Source organism: Monodelphis domestica, chromosome 2 (assembly GCF_027887165.1).
Source record: "Monodelphis domestica isolate mMonDom1 chromosome 2, mMonDom1.pri, whole genome shotgun sequence".
NCBI classification, from domain to species: domain Eukaryota; kingdom Metazoa; phylum Chordata; class Mammalia; order Didelphimorphia; family Didelphidae; genus Monodelphis; species Monodelphis domestica.
The window spans coordinates 194,029,074-194,056,832 of record NC_077228.1 but is presented as its reverse complement, the minus strand read 5'-3'; the positions used below and the strand labels follow the sequence as shown (position 1 = coordinate 194,056,832).

Here is a 27,759-nt window from a genome sequence, read left to right as displayed (position 1 = left end):
CTATATACCTATTTATGTCTTGTCCTTTCATCCTGTAAACCTCAAAATTTCTCAGACTTATGAATGTTAGTGGTTTCCCCCATTGGGAAATCTCCTACTTAAAAAAATTCCCTAGCAGATGGTGAGAACTCTACTTGAGTGTGGGGGCTCCTAGCTATGGGAGTGTCCCTGCTCCACCCTACTTAAGACTGCTTTAGGACAGAAAATGGCTTGCTGAACAATGAAAGTACTTTGATCCATGCTTATGGAAGGGACAGGAAGTTCTTTGAGTCATGACTGTTTTAGAATTGATACAATGGGATACTAAGTACCTATAAAGGTGGGGCAACTTGTAAACTACTTAAACCTAAAAGGGTGATAACTTATTCAGAGGTTTTTTCTTAATGAAATTTGTCGACACAGCAGCATTTTTTCCTGACTTACTAAAGAGATTAAAACTACTCAGCTGTGAATTCAAAATAGGTGGTCCTTTAGAAACATCTACAGTGATTGGTAAATGTAAGGACTTAGGGGAGGTGACAAAGGAGATTTTGCCCTTAAAAATAAGAGCTCAGAGAAGAGCAAAAGATCTCAATTTCTGATTCTCATTCTGAAGGAGAGGGGCTCTGAGGGGCTCTGTCCCTCTGGGGTAGGAGCTCTGGAGGTTCTTGAGAGAGGCCCTTTGAAACAATCTCTGGCTGGAAGACTCTTTGAGGAAGGACGCTGGCCTGGTGTCACTAGTATCCTTGTTTAGTTAGACCTTGTGGTGAGTGTTAAAAAAACTGACTGATTTCTCTTTTAAGACTCAGGTCTAGGCCATATTGGCTTGAGGCCCTTCATACTTATTCCTTTCTTACTCTCTCTCTCTTTTCTTTGATTACTCATTGTATTGTTAATTAAAATCTCTATAAAACCCAATTGACTTGGGTATTTGAATAATTGGGAATATTTCCCTGGCAACCACCTTATATTTGATTTTAAAACCCAAGACACTGTAGTGAAACATATTTCTGCGGTCAAATTTACTCACCCTCTCTTATATCTATCACAATTTATATCTTCCACTATTTTAATCACTACAGTTTAAGACCTCAACCATTTTAAATCTCACAATCCTATACAGTTTGTCACGGTTCCCTCTAAGTGTAATTCTTCTAGCTGCCCAGGTGATAACAGTTTTTAAGAGTTATCAATGACCTCTTTTCTTATAGGAATAAATAACATTTTAACTTATTGAGTCTCTTAAAAAAAGGTTTTTTATTGTTTGTTTGTTTTCTTTGTTTTTCTTTTTTCCCTTTTTTAAAAATTACCTTTTGGGGATTCTCTTGAGTTCTGTGCTTGGGCATTGAATTTTCTGATCAGGTCTGGCCTTTTCTTTACAAATTCTTGGAATTCTTCTATTTTGTTGAATGACCATACTTTCCCCTGTAAGAATATAGTCAGTTTTGCTGGGTAGTTGATTCTTGGTTGTAGACCTAGTTCCCTTGCTTTCTGGAATATCATATCCCATGCCTTTTTGTCCCTCAGTGTGGATGCAGCCAGATCCTGCATTATCCTCACTGTGGTTCCATGGTATCTTAATGACTTCTTCTTGGTAGCTTGTAATATCTTTTCTTTGGTCTGATAGTTCTTGAATTTGGCTATAACATTCCTGGGTGTTGTCAGTTGGGGATTAAGTATAGGAGATTATCTGTGAATTCTTTCAATCTCCACTTTTCCCTTTTGTTCTAGAACATTGGGGCAGTTTTCTTGAATAATTTCCTGTAGTATTGTGTCCAGGATTTTTCTTTTGTCATGGTCTTCTGGAAGACCAATGATTCTTAAATTGTCTCTCCTTGAATGATTTTCTAAATCGTCTGTTTTGTGAATGAGATGCCTCATATTTTCCTCAATTTTTTCATTCTTTTGGTTTTCTTTAATAGTGTCCTGCTGCCTTGTGAGGTCACTTAATTCTAGTTGTTGTATTCTGGTTCTTAAAGACTGGATTTCATCCCTGGCTTTTTGGTCATCCTTCTCTTTCTGCTCTGATTTTCTATAGAGGTCATCTTTCATCCTCTTTACTTCATCTTTCATCTCCTTTGCCTCATTTTCTAGCTGGTTGATTTTGGCTTTCAAGACACTATTTTCTCATTTTAGTGCAAGTGCCTCTGTTTCCAGATGACTTATCTTAGTTTTTAAGTTCTTTTCCCAATTGTCTACAGTCTCTCTTAATTGTATTTTGAATTGCATTTTGAGTTCTTTCAAAGCCTGTATCCAATTCACTGGGATTTCTCATTTATCGTTTGCTGATCCCTACCCCTCTGTTCCATTAGCTGAATAGAAGCTGTGTACTGTAATTTCTTTCTTCTTTTTCTGTTGTTTGCTCATATTCACCCCTTCTTTGCTCCCCTTATTTGTCTGTGCTCTTGCTCCTCTCATGTTTTTGGTTCTGGGGGCTTCTGTCAGTCTCCCCTCTTGGAGCTTTGTCAGAAGATCTCTCAGTGCAGTCTGTGGGGGAGGGTTGTTGGGGGTTTGAGCTTCCCTGTCCTCTGGAGACTTTTGATTGGATTAAAGTCCAGCAGTCAATGAGGGAGGGGTGTGGAGCCTGGGCTTCCCTGAGTTCTGAAGACTTTTGATGGGTTGGGCTGTGTGTGCTCTGAGGCCAAAACCTCCTGCAAGGCTGGAGCAATATGGAGGATCTCCACAGCTCTGGCCAGGCTGCCAGCTCTATGCTTCCTCTCCAGCTCCTTCCCCGCCATCTTTGTTCAATGCTCTGAGCTTGGCACAGCCCTGCCCACAAAGTACACCCTCCAGACCAGCACCTTTGCCTGCCCAGAGATTCCTGCTGCCACTGGAGGTGCAGTGGTCTAGGTGGCCGGGTAAGGGATCTTGGGACCTTCCTTCTGCCTTCCCCTTAAATCCGAGTGTTCTCAGATTCCAGCTTTTGGGGGGGTGTACCTTTTGAATTGAGTCTAGCAGGAGGGTTCCTTGGCTCTGTCTTGTTTTTTTGATTTTCAGTCCCCTAGGAGCATTTAGTTTGTGATTGGTAAGGAAAGGTATTTAGAGGTCTGATCTTCTGCTCCTTCTAGGCCGCCATTTTCCTGAGACCAGATTTAAACCATAGACCTCCTGTCTCCAGTCCTGCTTTTCTATCCTGTGAGCCACCTAGTTGCCTTGGTATATAGTTTCTATGCCCATAGTGCTTTCCACTTCTGCAAAGAATGGGATATATTCTTTGTTGTCATTTAAGCCAAGCTTGGACAATATAATTTCATAGCATTCAGTTTCATGTCTTTTGTCCATTTATATTTCTATGCTTACTGTGTATATTGTTTTCCTGGTTTTGCTTACTTCATTTTGCATTAGTTCATAAAAGTTTTCCCTGCTTCTCTGTAGTCCTCATAATCATTATTTCTTATGATATTCTGTTATATTCATTTTCCACAATTTGGTTAACCATTCCTTAATTGATAGCATCTTGCTACCACAAAAAGTGTTACTATAAATATTTGTGTGTATATGGGACTTAAAGGTCCTATATTTAAAAGTCCTATAAAGGACTTAACTCCTTGGGGTATAATCTTTTAGGGAATAATTTTGCTTCTCTGTATAGGGTCCTTGGTCAGGAGTTTATTCTATGTTGTTTGATGCCTTTCCTACTCCAAAAAAAAAAATGGAAATTCAGATTCTAAAGAAATGTGTCTTAGATCCAAACCTGGAAGAAACCTTTAAAGGCCACCTATACCAGGCCCAAGGTCATGTAGGTAGTGTCAGGTCCCTGACAATCTTGTCTGAGACCTTAAACATTTGATGGTGAACAGTGGAAATTGGAATGATTATGACTGTCATCTCCTACATCATATTTCTATATTTGTAATGGACTATCTTAGTGGGAAATCTGCACTTGCAATTGGGTAAACAATTAGAACTTTTTTATTGTTATTGAACAACCGAGCAAATACATGACTATAAATCCATTATTACATTGGTGAAGGGCATTCTAGATACACACGGTGGTCCCTCAAGATAGGTATTTCCATGGAATTCTTCAATTGCTTACGCAGAAGTATAGTTTTGTCTGTTCTACAACTCATTGCTCCGCTGTTATGGTACTTTTTGTGGCACTATGTAACCTAAAACTACAAGCTCCTTGGTGACAGATGAAAAATCCATGAGAGTCAATCCCAGGAAAGCAATGAACAATGTATTGTATTTTCAGCTTAAATCATAGAGGCAATAAAGCCACTAAACGAAAATCAGTAACAAATACTTACTTGGGGAATAATTCTCTACCATTTTGGCTAAGGAAAACCATTTTATCCAGAAGAATAGAAAGGTAGAAACTAGCCACCCTTAAGGAAATTCAGAGCTTTGTTATCTGCCAGTTATCTCATGGGATACAAATCAGCATTTTGGCTGCAAGATTCACTTATTCCTTTTTATTCTTCTTTTTTTTTTAAACCCTTACCTTCCACCTTAGAATCAATTCCATGTATTGGTTCCATGTCAGACAAGCAGTAAGGGTGCGGAAATGGGAGTTAAGTAACTTGCCCAGGATCACACAGTTAGATTCAAATCTAGGGCCAGATTTGAGTCCAGGACCTCAATCTACCCAGCGTCCCCCTCACTTATTCCTTCTTTTCATACAAGGTTCTGAACCAAACAGAGGATCACCGACAGAGGGTTCTCCAGGCAACTGCTAAAAATATCCGTGTCTGGTTCATCAAAGTTCGGAAGATGAAGGCCATCTACCATACCCTGAACATGTGTAACATTGATGTAACCCAAAAGTGTCTGATTGCTGAGGTCTGGTGTCCTGTCACTGAACTAGATTCTGTTCAGTTTGCTCTCAGGAGAGGCACAGTAAGTATTGCTGGGCTGAAGCACCCCTGCAAACTCCACAAAGACCATGGTTCTGATTCTTTGGGTTTCTATGATGGTCTTACTTTCACAATGTTTTAATATCTTTTTTTTTTTATTTTATTTAGTCAATTTAGAACATTATTCCTTGGTTACAAGAATCATATTCTTTCCCTCCTTCCCCTTTCCCCACCTCTTCCTATAGATGACGCACAATTCCACTGGGTCCTTGATCAGAAGCTATTTCCATGTTGTTGATGTGTGCACTAGGATGGTCATTTAGAGTCTACATTCCCAATCATATCCCCCTCAACCCATGTAATCAAGCAGTTGTTTTTCTTCGGTGTTTCTGCTCCCACAGTTTTTCCTCTGGATGTGGGTAGTGTTCTTTCTCATAGGTTCCTCCAAGTTGTTCAGGATCACTGCATTGCCACTAATGGAGAAAGTCCATTATATTCGATTGTGCCACAGTGTATCAGTCTCTGTATATAATGTTCTCCTGGTTCTGCTCCTCTCACTCTGCATCAGTTCCTAGAGGTCATTCCAGTTCACATGGAATTCCTCCAGTTTATTATTCCTTTGAGCACAATAGTATTCCATCACCAACATATACTACAATTTGTTCAGCCATTCTCCAATTGAAGGGCATCCCCTCATTTTCCAATTTTTTTTGCCACCACAAAGAGCGCAGCTATAAATATTCTTGTACAAGTCTTTTTCCTTATTATCTCTTTGGGGTACAAACCCAGCAGTGCTATGACTGGATCAAAGGGCGGACAGTTTTTAGCGCCCTTTGGGCATAGTTCCAAATTGCCCTCCAGAATGGTTCAATCAATTCACAACTCCACCAGCAATGCATTAATGTCCCACCTTTGTCACATCCCCTCCATCATTCATTACTTTCTTTTGCTGTCATGTTAGCCAATCTGCTAGATGATACCTCAGAGTTGTTTTGATTTGCATCTCTCTGATTATAAGAGATTTAGAACACTTTATCATGTGCTTATTAATAGTTTTGATTTCTTCATCTGAAAATTGCCTATTCATTTCTCTTGTCCATTTATCAATTGGAGAATAGTTTGATTTTTTTTGTACAATTGATTTAGCTCTTTGTAAATTTAAGTAATTAGACCTTTGTCAGAGGTTTTTGTTATAAAGTTTTTTCCCAATTTGTTACTTCCCTTCTAATTTTGGTTGCATTGGTTTTGTTTTTACAAAAACTTTAATTGAATGTAATCAAAATTATTTATTTTACATTTTGTGATTTTTTTCCAACTCTTGCTTGGTCTTAAAATCTTTCCTTTCCCAAAGATATGACAAGTATACTATTCTATGTTCACCTAATTTACTTATAGTTTCCTTCTTTATATTCAAGTCATTTACCCATTCTAAAGTTTATCTTGGTGTAGGGTATGAGATGTTGATCCAAATCTAAACTCTCCCATACTGTCTTCCAATTTTCCCAATATCTATTATTTTATCGTTACCCCTAAACACCCTTCATTTTTTTATGATTGGATTATTTTAATTTTCAGGGAGCCTAATATTCTTTTTTTCCATTTGAATAAGTTTATTTAGTCAATTTAGAACATTATTCCTTGGTTACAATAATCACATTATTTCCCTCCCTCCCCTCCACCCACTCTTCCCGCAGCCCACGTGCAATTTCATTGGGTATTACTTGTGTCCTTGATCCGAACCTATTTCCATGTTGTTGGTGTTTGCACTAGGATGTTCATTTAGTCTATATCCCCAACCATATGCCTTCGAACCATGTATTCAAGCAGTTGTTTTTCTTCGGTGTTTTTACTCCCACTGTGTTTCCTCTGGATGTGGATAGTGGTTTTTCTCATAGGTTCCTCCAAGTTGTTCAGGATCACTGCATTGCCACTAATGGAGAAAGTCCATTACATTCGATTGTACCACAGTGTATCGGTCTCTGTGTACAATGTTCTCCTGGTTCTGCTCCTCTCACTCTGTATCAATTCCTGGAGGTTGTTCCAGTGCGCATGGAATTCCTCCACTTTATTATTCCTTTGAGCACAATAGTATTCCATCACCAACATATACTACAATTTGTTCAGCCATTCTCCAATTGAAGGGCATCCCCTCATTTTCCAATGTTTTGCCACCACAAAGAGCGCAGCTATGAATATTTTTGTACATGTCTTTTTCCTTATTATCTCTTTGGGGCACAAACCCAGCAGTGCTATGGCTGGATCAAAGGGCAGACAGTCTTTTAGCACCCTTTGGGCATAGTTCCAAATTGCCCTCCAGAATGGTTCGATCAATTCACAACTCCACCAGCAATGAATTAATGTCTCAACTTTGCCACATCCCCTCCAGCATTCATTACTTTCCTTTGCTGTCATGTTAGCCAATCTGCTAGGCGTGAGGTGATACCTTAGAGTTGTTTTGATTTGCATTTCTCTGATTATAAGAGATTTAGAGCACTTTTTCATGTGCTTTTTAATAGTTTTGATTTCTTAAACTGAAAATTGCCTGTTCATGTCCCTTGCCCATTTATCAGTTGGAGAATGGCTCGATTTTTTGTACAATTGATTTAGCTCTTAAATTTGAGTAATTAGACCTTTGTCAGAAGTTTTTGTAATGAAGATTGTTTCCCAATTTGTTGCTTCCCTTCTAATTTGGGGTGCATTCGTTTTGTTTGTACAAAAACTTTTTAATTTGATGTAATCAAAAGTATCGATTTTACATTTTGTGATTTTTTTCTGGCTCTTGCTTGGTTTTAAAGTCTTTCCTTTCCCATAGATCTGACAACTATACTATTCTGTGTTCACCTAATTTGCTTATAGTTTCCAGCAGTTTTTATCAAATAGTGGGTTTTGGTCCCCAAAACTGGAATCTTTGGAGTTATCATAGACTGTCTTGCTGAGGTCATTTGCCCCAAGTCTATTCCACTGATCCTCCTTTCTGCCTCTTAGCTAGTACCAAATTGTTTTGAGGACCACTGCTTTATAGTATAGTTTGAGTTCTGGGACTGCAAGTCCTCTTTCCTAAACACCATTTAAAGGTAAATATAGAATCATATAATCTTAGAATTGGAAGGGGCTTTGAAGCCCTCTCTCCTGAGTCATGAATCCTCCTCACACACATCTCTGACAAGTGGCCATTCACCCTCTGCTTGAAGACTTCTAGTTATAAGAACCTTCTTATCTCTAGAGAGGGAGAGTCTGGAGTATGCCCTTTTTCATTCACCTCAGCCTCTTGGAATTCCTAGCATTCTTCAAAGCACAGCTCATATGCTAGCTGGCCAAAGATTTCTCCTGATTTCTCACTTCTTCCACCCTTCTGACCTGAGTTGTTTGTCCTCTTTTCATTGATCATCACATGTATATTTGTCTAATTACATATTGTAATCTACTAGTAGAATGTAAACTCCATGAGAAGAGTGATTGTTTTTCATTTTGTCTTTGTATTTCCAGGGCATAGCTCAGTGCCACACACATAATATTTGTTTACTAAATGCTTATTGGGTTGAATCAATTACTTCCAGAGAGGGCCTATGCTAATGTGGATAGCTCTGATTGTTAAGAAATTCCACTCTCCATTTCTTGATTCTATCTAGTTCTGCCCTCTAGAGCTATTCTAACTTCTTTTTTATATAACTCTTCACATATTTGAAGATAGATATTCTTTTTTCATTTCCTTAATTCTCTTTCCCATTTTAAATATCCCCAATTCCTTTGACTAATTCTTGTATAACATGGCTAAGCATTCTCTCACAATCACAATGGCCCTCTTCTGAACCTTGTTTCAGTTTGCCTATATTTTTTCTAAAATATACTGTCAAGGGAGCAGCTGAGTAGCTCAGTGGATTGAGAGCCAGGCCTAGAGACGGGAGGTCCTAGGTTCAAATGTGACCTCAGACACTTCCCAGCTGTGTGACCCTGGGCAAGTCACTTAACCCCCATTGCCTAGCCCTTACCACTCCTCTGCCTTGGAGGCAATACACAGTATGGACTCCAAGATGGAAGGTAAGGGTTTTAAAAATAATAAAATAAAATAAAAAATATATACTGTCAAGAACTGGTCACAGTACTCTAGATATGGGTCAATTAAGGCAGAGAGTACAGTGAAACTTTTCCTCCTCTTCATTATACTTCTGTTAATGGAATTCAGCTTATGATCAACTCCATTAAAGTCTTATTTTGTGCCTCATTCTGGGTTAGAGAACCCTGGGTTCCCAAAGAGTATATTAATGAAGTGCATTATTGCTTGCATATTATGTATAAAACTTCAAAGTATTTGAATACTAACCAGTAGTACATTCTCTCTGTGTGTGTATCTTTTGTCTGAAGACCAGTTGAACCAAACTCATTACCAGAGTGTCTGTAGGGTAACAAATGACTTGATGGGGAGGATTTAAGTGATAATTAAATTTAAAAGTGCATCAGTGAATCGTTTTTTAAAAAGAGAGGAATTGGATAAGGCTTGAAGATGGGAAGTCTTTGAGTTCAAATCTGGCTCCAGACACTTGCCTAACTGTGTGACCCTGGGCAAGTGACTTAATCCCCATTGCCTAGCCCTTATCATTCTTCTGCCTTCAATATGCATTATTGATTCTAAGATAGATGGTAAGTGTAAAAAAAAAGAGCAGAACAGAAGCAAGTTCATAAGGGGACACACACCAGCTAGGCATTTTTGGGATTACCATGTTAAATTTTAAATAGATTAAAAAACCAAATTCTACATAGTAGATATTTATAATTTCATGTATATATATGTGTATGTGTGTGTGTATAGATAGATAGATAGATAGTAATTTTTTATGTTCTGAATAGGGAAATGTTTATGCTTGTTGATCTTTGTCCTTGTCATAATCAAAAGAAAAAAATTTTGAAGGAAAAGGAAAAAAAAAGATGAAATTTGAGGTTAGTCTGGCCTGGCTTGTTCTTAATGGCCCCATGCTGATTGCTTAATCTCTTTATAAGTGCTTACAAAGCATTAACAAAAATTAATTTGTGTTCTTATATTTTGTTTTTATTTCACCTGCATCTCCCCATGTATCCCTTCCCCTCCCAGAAAGCTAGCTATATAATAAAGATTTGAAGGTGGGGGGTGAGGGGACCCAGGGGGACTTAGCAAAACTAACTGATATATTAGAAAAAAATCTGGCATCATATTCATGTTCCATATCCATAGCCCATCACTTCTATGAAGAAGTGAGAGGAAGTGATTTTTCATCTGTCTTACTGGGGGTTAAGCTTGATCATCATAATTTTATAGTATTCATTTTTGTTATCTATATCATTACCATGCTTTCTGTTTCTCTTGTTTTAGTTGTGTGTGTGTGTGTGTGTGTGTGTGTTTGTGTGTGTGTGTGTTGGGGGATTTTTAACCCTTATTTTGCATCTTAGATTCAATATTGGGTATTAGTTGTAAGCATCTTAGAATCAATATTGTGTATTAGTTCTGAGCAGTAAGGACTAGGCAGTGGGGGCTAAGTGCTTTGTCCAGGGTTACATAGAAAGTTCTTGAAGCTAGATTTAAACTCAGAACCTTCCATCTCTAGGCCTGACTCTTAATCCACTAAGCCACCTGGCTGCCCCCAGAATATGGTTTTCCTGGTTCTCTTATTTCACTTTGTATCATTCCATCTAAATTTTAAACCAATATTGAATAATATTTATCATAGTCAACATTTCTTATAGAACTATGATATTCTCTTATGTTCATGTACCAGTTTGTTTAGCCATCCTATTATCCATGGGCATCTACTTTTAAAAAATTCATTCTAATATTTTATTTAGGAGTCAAAGTCACCACCCTATGAAGAGTCCATCTTCTAGTTGGGCTTTTAAAAAACATTTGGAATCTCTTTCTCACTAGTTCCATGGCAGTATTTCTCTAAATCCTCCAAAATTTTTTAGGTGGCATTAATGACAGAATAATCATATCTGAGTTTGAAGGCTTGGCTTCTTTTGCCTTAGAGCTAGCAATCATTTTTACATTTTGAAATAAAGTTTTGTTATGCTTTAGAAAGTAAAAACCATACCCACCTCTGCTGACATACAAAAATTGGCAGTGGGCTAGATTTGGCCCTGGTCCATAGTTTGTTGACCCCTGATCTAGGATTTTATTTACCCAGACTAGGAAGCTTGGACTCAGTGAGGACAGATAGTTGTTTTTATTATCTCATCACTTTTCTTAGATTTCAGTTTCCTAATAACAGTTTTTGTTCTCTCTTCCGTGGATCATTTCATTGGTAGAGAAGACAAAAGGAACAGAGGTGTTAGGTAACATTCTACCTTTTCATCCTGTCATATGCTGTCCTTCCCTCTAAAAGCAATGATCCTATTCTGCCTTTGTTCTTCCTCTTACCCTCAGTATAACTAAAAAAGCTTTTTGTGTTGTCTTTAGTATTTAATGCAATCCTTGGTTTTTACTGAGATTTAACCTTCTTGACACTATTTTAATACAACCTTATTCTTTTTTCATGTGTCCTCAGTTTTCTGTTCTTGCTTTTCTCTCTTATAAATTCCCTTTTAGAATCTGAACTGTTGGTGAGCTCTCTGTTCAGACACATCCTACTCTTTCTTTTTATTGAAATCATCATCATCAGAATTTGAATCTTACACATGTAAAAACCCAGTGGTCTGTGGGCTACAGGAGAGGGGTGGAAAGAGATGAGGGACCATGGAAAAATATTCTTAATTAATTAATTAAATAAAAACCTAGTACTTGTAAAAAAAAAAGAATTTGAATCTTAACAGCATCTAGATCCTCGTAGACTGACTTCCATTTTAGATTCTTTTGCTGTGCTCAAGTATTTGAAAAACTGCCATGTGGAAGAAGGATCGTATTTTTTTTTTTATTTAACTCCAGAGGCAATGGGTGGAAGTTGCAAACCAAGAGCAATGGGTGGAAGTTGCAAAGAATTGCAATTCTAAGCTTGGTGTCAGGAAAAAACTTCCTCACAATCAGAGATTGTCAAAAACTAAAATGGGCTGCCATGGCTGGTAATTGGGGTTGTCCCTTCTTAGAAGTCTTTAAACAGAGACTGGATGATGACTTGTCAGATATATTATAGTGTGAATTTGTTTTATGTGTTTGTCCACCAAGATCCCTTTAAAATTCTGTGATCCTGCCTTAAAAAACGAGTGGTTAGTGAAGTAGAAGCAGCAAATATAAATTATTCGTTTAAGAAAATTGGTAGTTAAAAGGAAAAATAGTGTATACTAGCTGTAGTCTATCTGAGGGACAGGGGAGTTAGAGCTGAGAAGAAAGGATTCAGATGAAGAGGATGAGACTGAAGATGCCATAGAGAGGTGGGAATTATTAGTGGATTGAGGTCTAAAAAGAAGTGCAGAAATGGGAAAAAGAGCAAAAGTAGATATGTTCATTTTGGAAGGGAAAGATACCTTCCCTTCTGAGATAAAGGAAAGAAGATTCAGAGAAATTTTAAGTTGATAGAGACATGATAATAAATGGAAAGTAGAAAAGATAGACAGAAATGAGTGTTTCCCAGGGAGACTAGTTCCAGAGCTTTCTTTAGTCACTGATTCTAGAGTTAAATAATTTATTTAAAGGAAATTCTTTCTGATAACTAATTTAAATCTCTTCTTGTGAGTTTTTAAATTTAATTTTAATCCCACTTTTCCCCAAACCTTGGAAAATAGTCTTAACTTTGTATGCCTGCTATTCCCCAGGAGCGCAGTGGTTCTACAGTGCCCTCCATTCTGAACAGGATGCAGACAAATCAGACTCCTCCAACTTACAACAAAACCAACAAGTTTACATTTGGCTTTCAGACCTTGGTAGATTCTTATGGCATTGGAAAATACCGGGAGATCAATCCAGGTAATATCTTAGATATTTTTCCTTGAGAGTTGCTTCTGGATACAAATCTCACTCACTGTTGAGCAACCAGGATAAAATGATGATAGTTAATATCCCTATTGGAGGTTGGATTCGAGCTATTATCCATTTTGACTCCCATGAAATGACTGACCATAGTCAGTGTATGAACTTGTGTTTGAAACCTTTGCCTTCATAGAAAGCATTGTTTGCATCTTATAAGGAAGTTTGAATGATGATTCTATTGAACTATGAACATATTTCCCCATTGCTGTGAAATACTTAGCCTTCTTCTGGCAAAGCACCAGCAGAGGCAACTCCAAGTAAAATGTTAGTTTCTGGTTATGATAATTCTATACTATGAAGATAATCTTACTGGCTTTGCTTTTTTGGCAGCAAATTTAATCAAAAAATGTAAAAAAATATTTTAGGGAAGAAATGGCTTATTATTCAAATATCTTGATATATATCATAGTTTTTTGAGAAAGAATTTCAAACATTCTTAAATCACAAGACTGGGAATAGAACAAGCCTTTTCCTAAGTATAGAATATCTCCCACTCTAACAAAATCACTTGTTGAAAAAAAGACAGTGATTACTATACCACAGGGGGGAAAAAAAAGAGATCTGTCTTATGAAAAATTAGGAGGATAGGGGGCAGCTGGGTAGCTCAGTGGATTGAAAGCCAGACCTAGAGATGGGAGGTCCTAGGTTCAAATCTGGCCTCAGACACTTCCCAGCTGTGTGACCCTGGGCAAGTCGCTTAATCCCCATTGCCTAGCCCTTACCACTCTTCTGCCTTGGAACGAATACATAGTATTGGTTCTGGTTCCAAGACAGAAGGTAAAGGTTTAAAAAAAAAAAAAAGAATTAGGAGGATAAATTGAGTTGTTATTTCATTTCCCTTTTATTTTCATTCAAAGTTAAAGGAAAAGCTGCTTCATGACTGATTGAACATTCTACCAGGAAGGTTTTTCCCCAGTAATAATCTGGTCTGACAATTGATTTCAGACTTCCTTAAAATAGAAAGTCCTTTTATGTTATTTACAGAATGTAAAGAGGTTTGTCGTGGATTTAACAGATCAACATTATTACTGATTTCTACACTTGGTCTTTTCTTCCCTACTTTGTCTTTTTGTTCCTGTATAGCTCCCTATACCATCATCACTTTCCCTTTCCTATTTGCTGTGATGTTTGGAGACTTTGGCCATGGGACTTTGATTACTCTCTTTGCTGTGTGGATGGTGCTTCGAGAGAGTCGAATCCTTTCCCAGAAAAGTGACAATGAGGTAAACCTGAAGCACATTTTATAAGATAAAAAGTTGCACTGATATTTTTACGAGTAATATAACCTTCTTAGTCACCTTATAGACTTTGTCAGAGAAATAAACAGGAAGAAAATAGTTGACATTAACACCAGTCACATGCTGACTGCTACTTGAGAAAGTAAGCATATACCTAGCATTGCACTTCGGTCTTCATTTTGAGTTGCCTGACCTAAAAAGAATTATGGAATACATGGGAGAATTGAGCTACTACATTCTTAGAGACATTTGTCAATATTATGCCAAGACTAGATCCTGTAAATACATACTTGTGCTCTGCTTTCTTTCCATTTGCCAGATGTTTAGCACTGTGTTTCATGGGCGGTACATCATTCTATTGATGGGTATATTCTCTATCTATACTGGACTTATCTACAATGACTGCTTTGGCAAGTCAGTTAACCTATTTGGGTCATCTTGGAGTGTCCGAGCAATGATACAGAATAATTGGACGTAAGTTATTAGAAAAACCAAAGATCAAAGCCATTTCTTTTCCTATCCTCAGCTTTGCTTTTCAAGACTGGTAGTGACCTAAAGCAGAGGTTTGTAACATGCAGCTAAGGCCTGCATTTCCAAGTCTAGCCTAAACCAGATTAAAATGTAATTGGGAAATATTTAATAAAATAAAATACAATAGAATGTAGATAGTGTTAATATATGGTTTTCCAAGTCAATATGCAGCCCACAAGGAATCTTTATATATGGTTTAGTGGAACCTAATCTATTTGAGTTTAACTCACTGATCTAGAGTACCACAAAAAGCCCAGAGCTAGTTTCATTTTAGGGAATTGCTAAATTGGCAAAAAGGTTTTCCCATTTCAAAAATAATGCAGTGTTTTCTTAAATATGACAAATTGAATTATTTCAATATGACTCAAAAATACCAAAGAGCAGAAACTCATTGGCCTTTTTCATAAAATAATAAAATGCTAAGAAGAAACCCTTAAGTTCCTTCCTTTGGAGTATGTTTGAGTTATAGTAGGCATTTTTCCTCCTTTTTTTTTCCTTTCTCTAAGCTCACTTCAGTGGTTTGCCTCTTCCCTTTCTCTCCCTGGCCATAATCATCATGCTTCCTCCCCCAACAAATAAAAGTTTCCAATTTTTGATGTAAGGCCAATTTCTAGCCCAAGGTCTTTCTTGGCCAAACCAGTGACTTAATTTTTTTTTCCCTAATCTTACTAGGAAAGACGAAATAAATCAGAATTCACTTCTCCAGTTAGACCCGGCCGTCAAAGGTGTATTCTCAGGACCCTACCCTTTCGGCATTGATCCGGTGAGAGCTTTCTTCCTATATATCTGTCCCCTTTTGTGTTTGACCTGAATGTTGGCTAAGAGAAAGTAAAGACAACTTATTTATGGAATCTTCAAAGATTTTGAAGGGAAATTTAGTTGGTAGTAGTCAAAGCCATAAATGGATATAATAGTAGGGCCTCAAATTTTCTTCCTAGAAGCATCCCTTCCCCTCATTGGAAATGGCATAATTAGGGAAAACTGGAATTGAAATCACATCCCAGGTCTTATAACTTGCTTTGTTAAACCATGATTACAGTTTTTGGTTGTTTTTTTGGTTGTTTTTTTGCTTTGAATTAACCATGATTAAGTTTTAGTCTTCTTTGAACAGTTTTCAATAGAATGGAAATACCTCTTTTCTGAAGGAACTAGGTATTTTTGCCCTTACAAATAATTGACCTCTATAGTATATCTTGTATGCATCCCCTTCTCTCATTTCACATGGCTACTACTACAAACCTACCTTTTCAGATTTGTTACTTATGACTCTTCTTCATACCTACAGTTCCATCCATACTACCCTATTTGCTGTTCTATGAACTTGCCTTTTTATCTCTTGCCATTTGTGCCATTGTACATACTCTCCTTTATACCTAGAGTATATTCCTTCCTCATCTTTGTCTCTTAGATTCTTTGGCTTTCTTCAAGGTTCAAGTCAGGTACCACTTCCTCCATAAGACCCCTCCTGATCCTCTACCACACCCAAAATGGTCCACACTCTTCTACCCAGTATTACTTTGCATGAACTTGGTATACATTTTGTGTTTTGTGTTTCTTTCTTTGTGTCATTTCCCCCCAAAGACAGGTAAGCTCCTTGAACTCCAGAATTGTTTAGTTTTTCATCTTTGGATTCCTAATGCTTAGCACATAGTAAATGCTTATTAAACCCTTGGTTTTATGAATTGAATAAAGGATGATCAGATCTACTGGGTCATAAAACTAGGTAAGGCGAGTTTCTTTTTAGAATAGTTGACTAAAGGAGTAGCTGAGTGGCTTAGTGGATAGAGAGCCAGGCCCAGAGACAGGAGGTCCTGGGTTCAAATCTGGCCTCAGACACTTCTTAGCTACATGACCCTGGGCAAGTCCCTTATCCCTCATTGCCTAGCCTTTACCACTCTTTTGCCTTGGAAACAATACATAATATTGATTTTAAGATGGAAGGTATTTTTAAAAAATAATAGTTGACTGAAAAGAAATTTATCATTTAATGTGTCATCAAAATCTTTTATCCTTTCTATTTCTTCTTTCCAGTTTTGTTGCATTCGGCATTCTTCTTCCCCCTTCCCCAATTCACCAAAAATCAAACATCAGCACTTCCTGAAAATAGAACATTGTGCTGGGTCCTGGGGAAAATAGAAAGTTTATGTAAGACATTGTACTTGCCTTCATGTAACTTACAGTCTATTAGAGGTGTTGGATGAAATGCAAATTACCATAGTAGAAATTTAAATTGTATTATAGAGTCAGTGTCTCTGTATTCTAGGTATTCTATAAAAAATCTTTTAATAGCTATAATTCCTAATACTCATAATCACTTTCTAAAAGCACCAACAAAAATAAATGAAATATGCAGAAATTAACCCTATTTCTCAGCATATAAATTGCTATATAAATTTTAATTTATTCAAAAAAATAAGAATAAAAGCACCAACAGTAGCAATAATATGCCATTATCTTAATGACCCCTAGCATAGTCACAAGGCTCAGGTATATACCCATAGAAAGTAGCCATTTAATTAAGAAGGATGCTTGGAAATAGGAGTGCCTTGTAAAGTTGATTAATTCATTATAAATTTACAGAATACTAATATAAGTAAATAAGTCATATGCATTAGGACTTGGTTATAGGATATACATGTCTTTAATTTCATTATATTCTCAATCTTGCAATATATTTTATATGTAAGCTGTCAAAAAATTATTATTAAAATCAACACTAGCATCAAGGACTCTGCAGCTCAGTATACTTCATATGACTTTGTCAAAAAGAGTCCTATGTCTTCTTTGTCTTGCAATACACTGAGCAAAAGAGGAAGCTGAAATTGGTGAGGAAAATGGGTAGAGCTGATGAAAGTTTTGTATTTAGTAAAAATGTTCAAGTTTGGACTAACTTCTTTATGACCATTTTATTTGTTAGCAGCTCCCCTAAGCAAGTGTTAAAACCAAAATGAAGTAACATTGAAGCTAAACTTCCACTGCAATCTCTTGTTTCCTAATCAGTTAACTTATTTATTGTCCTTTGTTTGTAAGGCATTGTGCTATATGTTCTAGAAAGTACAAGATATGAACCCAGACCTCATTGTCAGTTTTGCTTTAATAATAGTGCTGATATAGATATAGAGGCATAGGTACAAAAAGAGGTAACATTAACACACACACACACACATATACCTTCTAAAATGAGGAGAATTAAAGTAGAAATGAAGAAGGACATCACATGTGAAGGAAATTGGGTAGGTAGAGGTATGGAAATGTCAATTTACAAGGGGCTTTCTGGGAATAAGAAGTAAGTCACTCTAGCTAGAGGATAGGAGAGAATAATACATACATTTATAGAATTCAATTTCTTTTTTTTTTTTAATTTATTTAAACATTATTTTATTTGGTCATTTTCATACATTATTCACTGGAAACAAAGATCGTTTTCTTTTCCTCCCCTCCCCCCCCCCCCCCCCCCCCCGCCTTTCCCTCTCCCATAGCCGACGCATGATTCCACTGGTTATCACATGTGTTCTTGACTCGAACCCATTTCCCTGTTGTTGGAATTTGCATTATAGTGTTCATTTAGAGTCTCTCCTCAGTCTTATCTCCTCCAACCCTGTAGTCAAGCAGTTGCTTTTCATCGGTGTTTTTACTCCCACAGTTAATCCTCTGCTTGTGGGTAGTATTTTTTTTTAGATCCCTGCAGATTGTTCAGGGAAATTGCATTGATACTAATGGAGAAGTCCATCACCTTCGATTGTACCACAATGTATCAGTCTCTGTGTATAATGTTTTCCTGGTTCTGCTCCTTTCGCTCTGTATCACTTCCTGGAGGTTGTTCCAGTCTCCATGGAATTCCTCCACTTTATTATTCCTTTGAGCACAATAGTATTCCATCACCAACATATACCACAATTTGTTCAGCCATTCTCCAATTGAAGGGCATCCCCTCATTTTCCAATTTTTGGCCACCACAAAGAGCGCAGCTATGAATATTCTTGTACAAGTCTTTTTGTCCATTATCTCTTTGGGGTACAAGCCCAGCAGTGCTATGGCTGGATCAAAGGGCAGACAGTCTTTTATCGCCCTTTGGACATAGTTCCAAATTGCCCTCCAGAATGGTTGGATTAATTCACAACTCCACCAGCAATGAATTAATGTCCCCACTTTGCCACAACCCCTCCAGCATTCATTACTTTGCATAGCTGTCATGTTAGCCAATCTGCTAGGTGTGAGGTGATACCTCAGAGTTGTTTTGATTTGCATCTCTCTGATTATAAGAGATGTAGAGCACTTTTTCATGTGCTTATTAATAGTTTTGATTTCTTTGGGTGAGAACTGCCTGTTCATGTCCCTTGCCCATTTGTCAATTGGAGAATGGCTTGATTTTTTGTACAATTGATTTAGTTCTTTATAAATTTGAGTAATTAAACCTTTGTCAGAGGTTTTTATGAAGATTGTTTCCCAATTTGTTGCTACCCTTCTGATTTTGGCTACATTGGTTTTGTTTGTACAAAAACTTTTTAATTTGATGTAATCCAGATTATTTATTTTGCATTTTGTAACTCTTTCTAATTCTTGCTTGGTTTTGAAGTCTTTCCCTTCCCAGAGGTCTGACATGTATACTATTCTGTGTTCACCTAATTTTCTTATAGTTTCCTTCTTTATGTTCAAGTCATTCATCCATTTTGAATTTATCTTGGTGTATGGTGTGAGGTGTTGATCTAAGCCTAATCTTTCCCACACTGTCCTCCAATTTTCCCAGCAGTTTTTATGAAATAGTGGATTTTTGTCCCAAAAGCTGGGATCATTGGGTTTGTCATATACTGTCTTGCTGAGGTTGCTTGCCCCCAGTCTATTCCACTGATCCTCCTTTCTGTCTCTTAGCCAGTACCAAATTGTTTTGATGACCGCTGCTTTGTAATATAGTCTGAGATCTGGGACTGCAAGACCCCCTTCCTTTGTATTTTTTTTTCATTATTTCCCTGGATATCCTTGATCTTTTGTTCTTCCAAATGAACTTTGTTATGGTTTTTTCTAAATCAGTAAAAAAAATTTTTGGAAGTTCCATGGGTATGGCACTAAATAGATAGATGAATTTGGGTAGTGGTCATTTTTATTATATTGGCTTGTCCTATCCATGAGCAGTTAATGTTCTTCCAATTGTTCAAGTCTAGTTTTAGTTGTGTGGAAAGTGTTTTGTAGTTGTGTTCATATAGATCCTGTGTTTGTCTCTGGAGATAGATTCCTAAGTATTTTATTTTGTCTAGGGTAATTTTGAATGGGATTTCTCTTTCTAGTTCTTGCTGCTGAGCTGTGTTGGAATTATATAGAAATGCTGATGACTTATGTGGGTTTATTTTGTATCCTGCAACTTTGCTAAAGTTGTTGATTATTTCGATTAGCTTTTTGGTTGAATCTCTAGGATTCTTTAAGTAGACCATCATGTCATCTGCAAAGAGCGATAATTTGGTCTCCTCCTTGCCTATTTTAATGCCTTCAATTTCTTTTTCTTCTCTAATTGCTACTGCTAGTGTTTCTAATACAATGTCAAATAATAGAGGTGATAATGGGCATCCTTGTTTCACTGCTGATCTTAATGGGAATGGATTTAGTTTATCCCCATTGCAGATGATATTAGCTGATGGTTTTAGATATATACTGTTTATTATTTTTAGGAATGACCCTTCTATTCCTATGCTTTCTAGTGTTTTTAGTAGGAATGGGTGTTGTATTTTATCAAAGGCTTTTTCTGCATCTATTGAGATAATCATGTGGTTCTTGTTGGTTTGCTTGTTGATGTGGTCAATTATGTGGATAGTTTTCCTAATGTTGAACCAGCCCTGCATCCCTGGTATAAATCCTACTTGATCATGGTGGATGACCCTTCTAATCACTTGCTGGAGTTTTTTTGCTAGTATCCTATTTAAGATTTTTGCATCTATATTCATTAGGGAGATTGGTCTATAATTTTCTTTCTCTGTTTTTGGCCTGCCTGGTTTTGGAATCAGTACCATGCTTGTGTCATAAAAGGAGTTTGGTAGAACTCCCTCTTTGCTTATTATGTCAAATAGTTTGTATAGTATTGGGATTAACTGTTCTCTGAATGTTTGATAGAATTCGCTGGTGAATCCATCAGGCCCTGGGGATTTTTTCTTAGGAAGTTCTTTGATGGCCTGTTGGATTTCTTTTTCTGATATGGGATTATTTAAGAAAACTATTTCTTCTTCTGTTAGTCTAGGCAATTTATATTTTTGTAAATATTCATCCATATCACCTAGGTTGGTATATTTATTGCCATATAGTTGGGCAAAGTAGTTTTTAATGATTGCCTTAATTTCCTCTTCATTGGAGGTGAGATCCCCCTTTTCATCCTTGATGCTGTTAATTTGATTTTCTTCTCTCCTTTTTTAAATTAGATTAACCAGTACTTTGTCTATTTTGTCTGTTTTTTCAAAGTACCAGCTTCTAGTCTTGTTTATTAGCTTAATAGTTCTGTCACTTTCTATTTTATTAATTTCTCCCTTAATTTTTAGGATCTCTAGTATGGTTTTCTTCTGGGGGTTTTTAATTCGTTCATTCTCAAGTTTTTTGATTTGCATTTCCAATTCCTTGGTCTCTGTCCTCCCTAATTTGTTAATATATGCACTCAGGGATATGAATTTTCCTCTAAGTACTGCCTTGGCTGCATCCCATAAGGTTTGAAAGGATGTTTCGCCATTGTCATTTTCTTCAATGAAATTGTTAATTGTTTCTATGATTTCTTCTCTAACTATCCGATTTTGGAGTATCATGTTATTTAATTTCCAATTAATTTTTGATTTGGGTCTCCATGTACCCTTGCCGATCAATATTTTAATTGCCTTGTGATCTGAAAAGGCTGCAGTTAATATTTCTGCTTTTCTACATTTGAGTGCCATGTTTCTATGACCTAGTGTATGATCTATTTTTGTGAATGTGCCATGTGGTGCTGAAAAGAAGGTGTATTCTTTTTTGTCCCTATTTATTTTTCTCCATATGTCTATTAACTCTAATTTTTCTAAGATTTCATTCACCTCTTTTACCTCTTTCTTGTTTATTTTTTGGTTTGATTTATCTAAATTTGATAGTGGTTGGTTCAAGTCTCCCACTAATATAGTTTTACTGTCTATTTCCTCCTTCAATTCTCCTAGTTTCTCTATTAAAAATTTGGATGCTATACCATTTGGTGCATACATGTTGATTAGTGATATTTCCTCATTGTCTATACTTCCTTTTAGCAGAATATATTTACCTTCCCTATCCCTTTTGATCAGGTCTATTTGTACTTTGGCTTTGTCAGATATCATGATTGCAACTCCTGCCTTCTTTCTATCGGTTGAGGCCCAAAAGGTCTTACTCTAACCTTTAATTCTAACCTTGTGAGTGTCAACCCATCTCATATGTGTTTCTTGAAGACAGCATATGGTAGGGTTTTGGGTTCTAATCCAATCTGCTATTTGTCTACGTTTTATGTGTGAGTTCATCCCATTCACGTTCAAAGTTATGATTGTTATTTGTGGATTAGCTGGCATTTTGATATCTTCCCCTAATTCTGACCTTTCTTCTTTAGCTTTCTCCTTTTGACCCAGCGATTTACTTTAGGTCAGTCCCCCTAGTCCCCTCCCTTGAGATGCTTCCCTTTCTAGCCCCTCCCTTTTTATGCTCCCTTCCCCTCCCCCCTCTCCTTCCCTCCCTTTTTGTACTCCCTCCCCCCTCCCCCTCCTTGATTTTCCTTTCTTTCTTGCCCTAATGGATAAGATAGAATTCAGGATCCCACTGGATCTAGATGTTCTTCCCTCTCAGATTTGATTTCACTGAGAGTAAGGTTTAAGTAATTCCACTTCACGCTCTCTTCCTCTCCTTCTCATATGAGAGTTCTTCCCCTCCCCTTTAGAATTCAATTTCTAAAACAGTTTATAATTTTCAAGACATCTTCATGCATTGTTAATATGTACATAAGTAGTAAATATATCTGTATATAATATGTATATTTATAACTATAGCATTTATATCATTGTGAGTGTGTATTGCATATATACGTGTGTTCACACATATCCATACACACATTTGTATGCATGTGTAAATACACAATAGATTCAGAATAGTTTGAAGGAAAAGACATTAACTGCTGAGGAGATCAGGGAAGGCTTTATGTAGAAGGGTAGAAAGTGGCACCTGAGCTTATCCTTAAAGGAAGAAGCTAGGGATGGATTCTAAAAGACAGAAATGAGAAGACTGAGCATCCCAGTAGGTTTTGAGGAACTCCTTCACAAAAATCTTGGGAGATGGGAGGGACAGTATGATGGCTGGACTGTAGTATATGTGAAGGAGAGGTTCAGAGGGAATAATAAACCTTGGTTGATTGTGACCATATTGTAAAGGACTTTAAGTTCTAGAGTAGTTATTTCATCCTTAATACGGAGCCACTGAAGTTTATTGAGTAGGAGAATAACATGGTCAGCCCTAAAAATCATTCTGTCAGATGTGTCGAGGAAGAAATGGAGTGGGAAGAGACCTGATGTGGGGAAATGAGTAAGTGAGTGAAGACTGATGACACTTAAATTTCAAGTCCAGGTGACTGAAAGGATGTTGGTGCCCTTGATAATAATAAGGAAGTTAGGAAGAAATTTAGATTTGGAGGGAAAGATGAGTTTTGTGTTGGATTAAGTTTGACATCTTGTCTGGACATGTAGGCAGTTGGTGATATAGTGATGGAGCTCAAAAAAGGGACTAGGAGCTAGATAAAGATCTGAAAGTCATTAGCATTGAGGGTATCATTGAATCCTGTGACTTGATTTGATGAAGTCACCAAAAGAGAATGTAAAGAAAGAAGAGGGCCCACAACAGAGCCCGCAGAATTCACTCACAAAGGACATGATAAAAGTGATAATAACATGATAAAGCAAAGAAGTTGAGAAGGAACAGCCAGGCAGATTGGAGAACTAAAAGAGAAATAGCAATTTCACAAAAACCCAAAGAAAAGAGAAGTGCCCAAGGAGATGATTAATTATCAGATGCTATCTCAAGGTCAAGAAGGAGAGAACTGAGGAAAGGCCATCAAATATGGTGATTAAGAGATCATTGGGAATTTTGCAAATCAAAGTTTCATGTGATTAGTAAGACCAGAAGCTATATAACAAAGTAGTTGGGAACAGTGATAGGAGAGAGCTTGGAGGCAATGAGGGTAGACAACCTTTATGAAAAGTTTTTGGTTGAGCACAGGATAGTTAGCTGGGAGAAGTAGGAAGGGATAGCTTGGACTTTTTAAGGACTGGGGAAACTCAGTGTTTTGGGGCAGCAGGGAAGGAATCAAACAGGGAGATAGAATGATTGCATGGGTCTTAGTGAGAAGGGCCACCTCTTCATCAGAGAATTAATTGTATTAAAGGAGAAGAAACTGGGCAATTATAGCAAGGGGAGATGTAAGGAAGCAGAGCAGAGGAAGTTGATAGTAAATGGTCTATTTTCTCAATTAAAGTCAAGGTCTTCAGCTGTGAAGGGAAGGGGAGGTGTTTAAGAGAATGAGGAGAGAGGAGGTTTAGAATAGTCATTGATGGAGTGGGATAGCAATTAGGGAGGAGTCCAAGGATTGCCTTACTGCATTGAGACCAGTTGAAATTAGAAAACATAAATTTGTAATGGATCCAGGCATCACAATTGCTTGACTTTCACCAGCCTCATTCAGCTGCAAGTAATTAGTATCATAACATCCAAACTGGTCTCATTCACTTCAGTCTTTTCCCTCTTCAGTTCCTCCTTCATGTAGCTGCTAAAATAATCTTTCTATTGAAAAGGATCCTGATCATGTTTATATGCTAAAAAAAAAACTTTAGTGGCCTTCCTTTGTGTAAATTATTAAGGACAGTTAGTGTAGCCTGACTGATAGCTATACAAAGCCTTTGACAATCTAGCTCCAAGCTACCTTTCTGGTCTTAGTTTATACCCCCTCCTCTTCAGGTACTTCATGTTCCAGGCAGATTGAAATTCTTTCCCTTCTTTCAAGCCTCACTTAATTGCCACCTCCTTCATAAAATGTTCCCAACTAAAAGGGATCTCTCCTTCCCTCTTCTTTTATCCTACTCTGACATCTTCTAGGCACTTATATTTTAACTTATTATATTTATTTGTGTATGTGTCTTACCCTTCTCACTATTGCACTAGATGGTACACATTAGATTTGCTTCTCAAGGGCAGAAATCATTCTATTATATATGTGATATGTGGCTTCTATCATGACATGAACAATATGGAAATATGAAAGTGCTGGGATAACCTATATCAGATTAGTCACCACCTCAGGGAGGCAAGAGAGGAGAGGGAGAGAGAAAATATGAATTTTAAAAACAATTGTCAAAAAGTATTTCTATAGGCAACTGAAACAATTAAAAAAAAAGTGGGGAAAAAAGTAAACAAAATGTCTTCAGTTTTGTAATGGCACTAAGTTCAATATGTAAGTTGAGAGGAAGAAGAGATAGCTTCTGGAATGGGTGATTGCAAAAGGTATTTGACCTTGGTATTGGTGGATGGGTAGAATTAGATAGGTACAGATGAAGACAGATAGAGCATTTCAGATGGAGGAAATGGTATAAACAGCCCAAAAAGGAATCTACTTGGGCTATAGAATTCAGACTGGACAGGTAAAATGAGAAAACCTGTAATACTTCTGTTGGTGAGATCTGTTCTATTTACCCAATGTTTCTGACTTTTTTTTTTTGCTTTGTATGACAGATGTGGAATTTGGCTCCAAATAAATTGAACTTCCTTAACTCGTACAAGATGAAAATGTCTGTCATCCTTGGTATTATCCACATGGTATTTGGTGTTTCTCTCAGCCTCTTCAACCATATGTGAGTTACTATTTCTGATACTTGTAGCTAGAGAAATGTCCACACTTCAAGGAGTATTAGTGTTTTTTCCTCAGGTTTCTTATACTCTTAATTTCATTTTTCAGAATGAAATTGGTCTATATTCCTCTAAGAATTTAGAACTAAAATCATTTTTTCAAATCTTAAAAAATCATATTTATATAAATTATGCAAATGATATGTGTTTACATATAATTATACCACACAACCCAGGGATATACTCTCCAAAATCCCTTTCTCATTTTGTATTGTGTGCTTGGGAGAGTGGGGAGAGGAACGTACTTTATAATTCTTCTTTGGATCTCTGAGATTGGAGCTAAAATTTAATTCTGGAATGTTCTGATAATATCAAAGTTTCTTCCTACTGCTTCTTAAAAGTATAAAAGACAGAATTGGGGAAGAGCCAGAGTTAGAGCTCATGGGTACTTTTATAGTGACACTGCTTTAAAATAATTTGTTCAACTTGATCCTTTGTCTCTCCTTCTGCAGCTATTTCAGGAAGCCTATGAATATCTACCTTGAGTTCATTCCTGAAATTCTCTTCATAACCTCATTGTTTGGCTACTTGGTCATCCTCATTTTTTACAAATGGATAGCCTATGATGTTCATTCTTCTAAGGATGCCCCAAGCCTTCTGATCCATTTTATAAACATGTTTCTTTTCTCCTACTCGGGGAAATTTATTAATGTACTTTATCCTGGGCAGGTGAGTCATCCCAAAAATGCACCTAGGTCAGTCTGACATACCCTATTATTCAGTAAGTAGAAGATCTGGTGTTTTAGCCAAAGGCATCTGTATATTAGTTGTCACTCATTCAGAGATAGGGGAACTAGATGATGAGGTAGATAAAACACTAGGCTGAAGTCAGGAAAATCTGAGTTCAAACCCCACCTTCAACAATTACTGGTTGTGTGACCCTCAGGAACTCACTTAACTTCTGTTTGCATCAGTTTCCTCAACTGAAAAATGGAATCTAAAAGCAGTACACAGGATTGTTGTGGGGATAAAATAAGATGATTTTTGTAAAAGTGTTTATTTAGCATATAGTAGGTGCTATATAAATGCTTATTTTCATCTTGTATCTTCCCTTTAGAGACCTCACCTTATACTTTGCAAAAATTAATCCTTTCACCATGGAAATGGACACTGCCTATTAACATTGACAAGTAAAAAACTGAAATGTAGTGGAGGAAAATTACAGTATAACATCTCTGCCCCCTGTAGTTGATTTTTTTTTAAAGAAAGTAAGAATTAACTTTTTGAGGCACTTTAGAGTAGCCCCTTAGAGTACAGTTACCCTCCTAGGGCCTTAACTACCTTCTGAAGCACAAATTGCAACACACATTGAATTGAAAGTCTTTTGAACATTTCATGGCATGTAGCCCTGGCCTATTCAGTCACTTCTGGAAATTTAATGCATCTAGAGTGTCCAGGGTTTCATTAAACAGATTTTGGAGTGCAGCCCTTCTCACTCTTTAGTGGTTGTTGTTGGGTTGTTTCAGTCATGTCTGACTCTCCACGATTCCATTTGGAGTTTTCTTGGCAAAGATACTGAAGTAATTTGCCATTCTTCAGCTCATTTTACCAATGAGGAAACTCAGACCAACAGGGTTAAACAATTTGCCCAGGATCACAAAGCTAGTAAATGTCTGAGACTGCATTTGAACTCAGATCTTTCTGATTCCAAGCCTGATACTTTATCCACTGCATCACTGCCCTCTCAATGGTATTGCTTCTGTTTTGGCCTGAATTGTTTATCCAGATCTAGATCCAAACACTTTGCTGAGTTTGTGAAGTCTCTTGTGGTCCCAGACCCTGCAGGGCTTGTTTAAATTTTTAATGGGAAATGGTCTGAACTCTGAAGACAGACTGCACATCTTTCAGTTGTTCTGAGAGATTGGACTGTGTTGGCTAAGCATCTGAGAAAACATACCATTTGTCTTAGAAGATCTTTGAACTGGGATTAGGAACTTTGTTTCACCTTGTGAATTTACATGTAATGTGTTTTGTACCTCTTCCTTTCTTCTGCAGAAAAAAATTCAGTGCTTTCTGGTAGTGGTTGCAATACTGTGTGTTCCATGGATGCTGATTTGTAAGCCACTGTTACTTCGTCATCAGCATTTAAAGAGGAAGCATTTGGTGGGTGACTGATTTTAATATACTTCTGCTCAAAACTACCAGGTTTTTGTTTAAAAATCAGCAGCAGAACTATTTAATTATGTCCAAAGATATTGCCTAGAATGCCGTCAATTACTTTGTAAAATAACAGTATATGTATCTGCTTCTCAGAGCTCTAGATTCAGCTTTAAATGGCCGGAATAGAGAAAACAAACCTTCCCTATCCCCACCCCTACCTTTTCCTCCCCAAAAGCTTATTTACTCTTTATCAGCCTGTGGCCAATAAAAACTAAAACCA

General features: G+C 37.1%; 1 protein-coding gene across 13 annotated transcripts in view; it reads left to right on the top strand.

Annotated features, from left to right (window-relative positions):
- The window catches only part of ATP6V0A1 (ATPase H+ transporting V0 subunit a1), an 89,149-nt gene that overhangs the window by 42,730 nt on the left and 18,660 nt on the right, over positions 1-27,759 (top strand). For all 13 annotated transcript variants that reach the window (XM_056816734.1, XM_001363576.3, XM_001363489.3 and 10 more), the window contains 8 exons: positions 4,609-4,821; positions 12,492-12,642; positions 13,789-13,928; positions 14,263-14,417; positions 15,147-15,237; positions 25,206-25,324; positions 25,832-26,048; positions 27,375-27,482. In XM_056816734.1, coding sequence (XP_056672712.1) covers positions 4,609-4,821; positions 12,492-12,642; positions 13,789-13,928; positions 14,263-14,417; positions 15,147-15,237; positions 25,206-25,324; positions 25,832-26,048; positions 27,375-27,482 — 1,194 coding nt within the window. The remainder of the gene's footprint in view (positions 1-4,608; positions 4,822-12,491; positions 12,643-13,788; positions 13,929-14,262; positions 14,418-15,146; positions 15,238-25,205; positions 25,325-25,831; positions 26,049-27,374; positions 27,483-27,759) is intronic.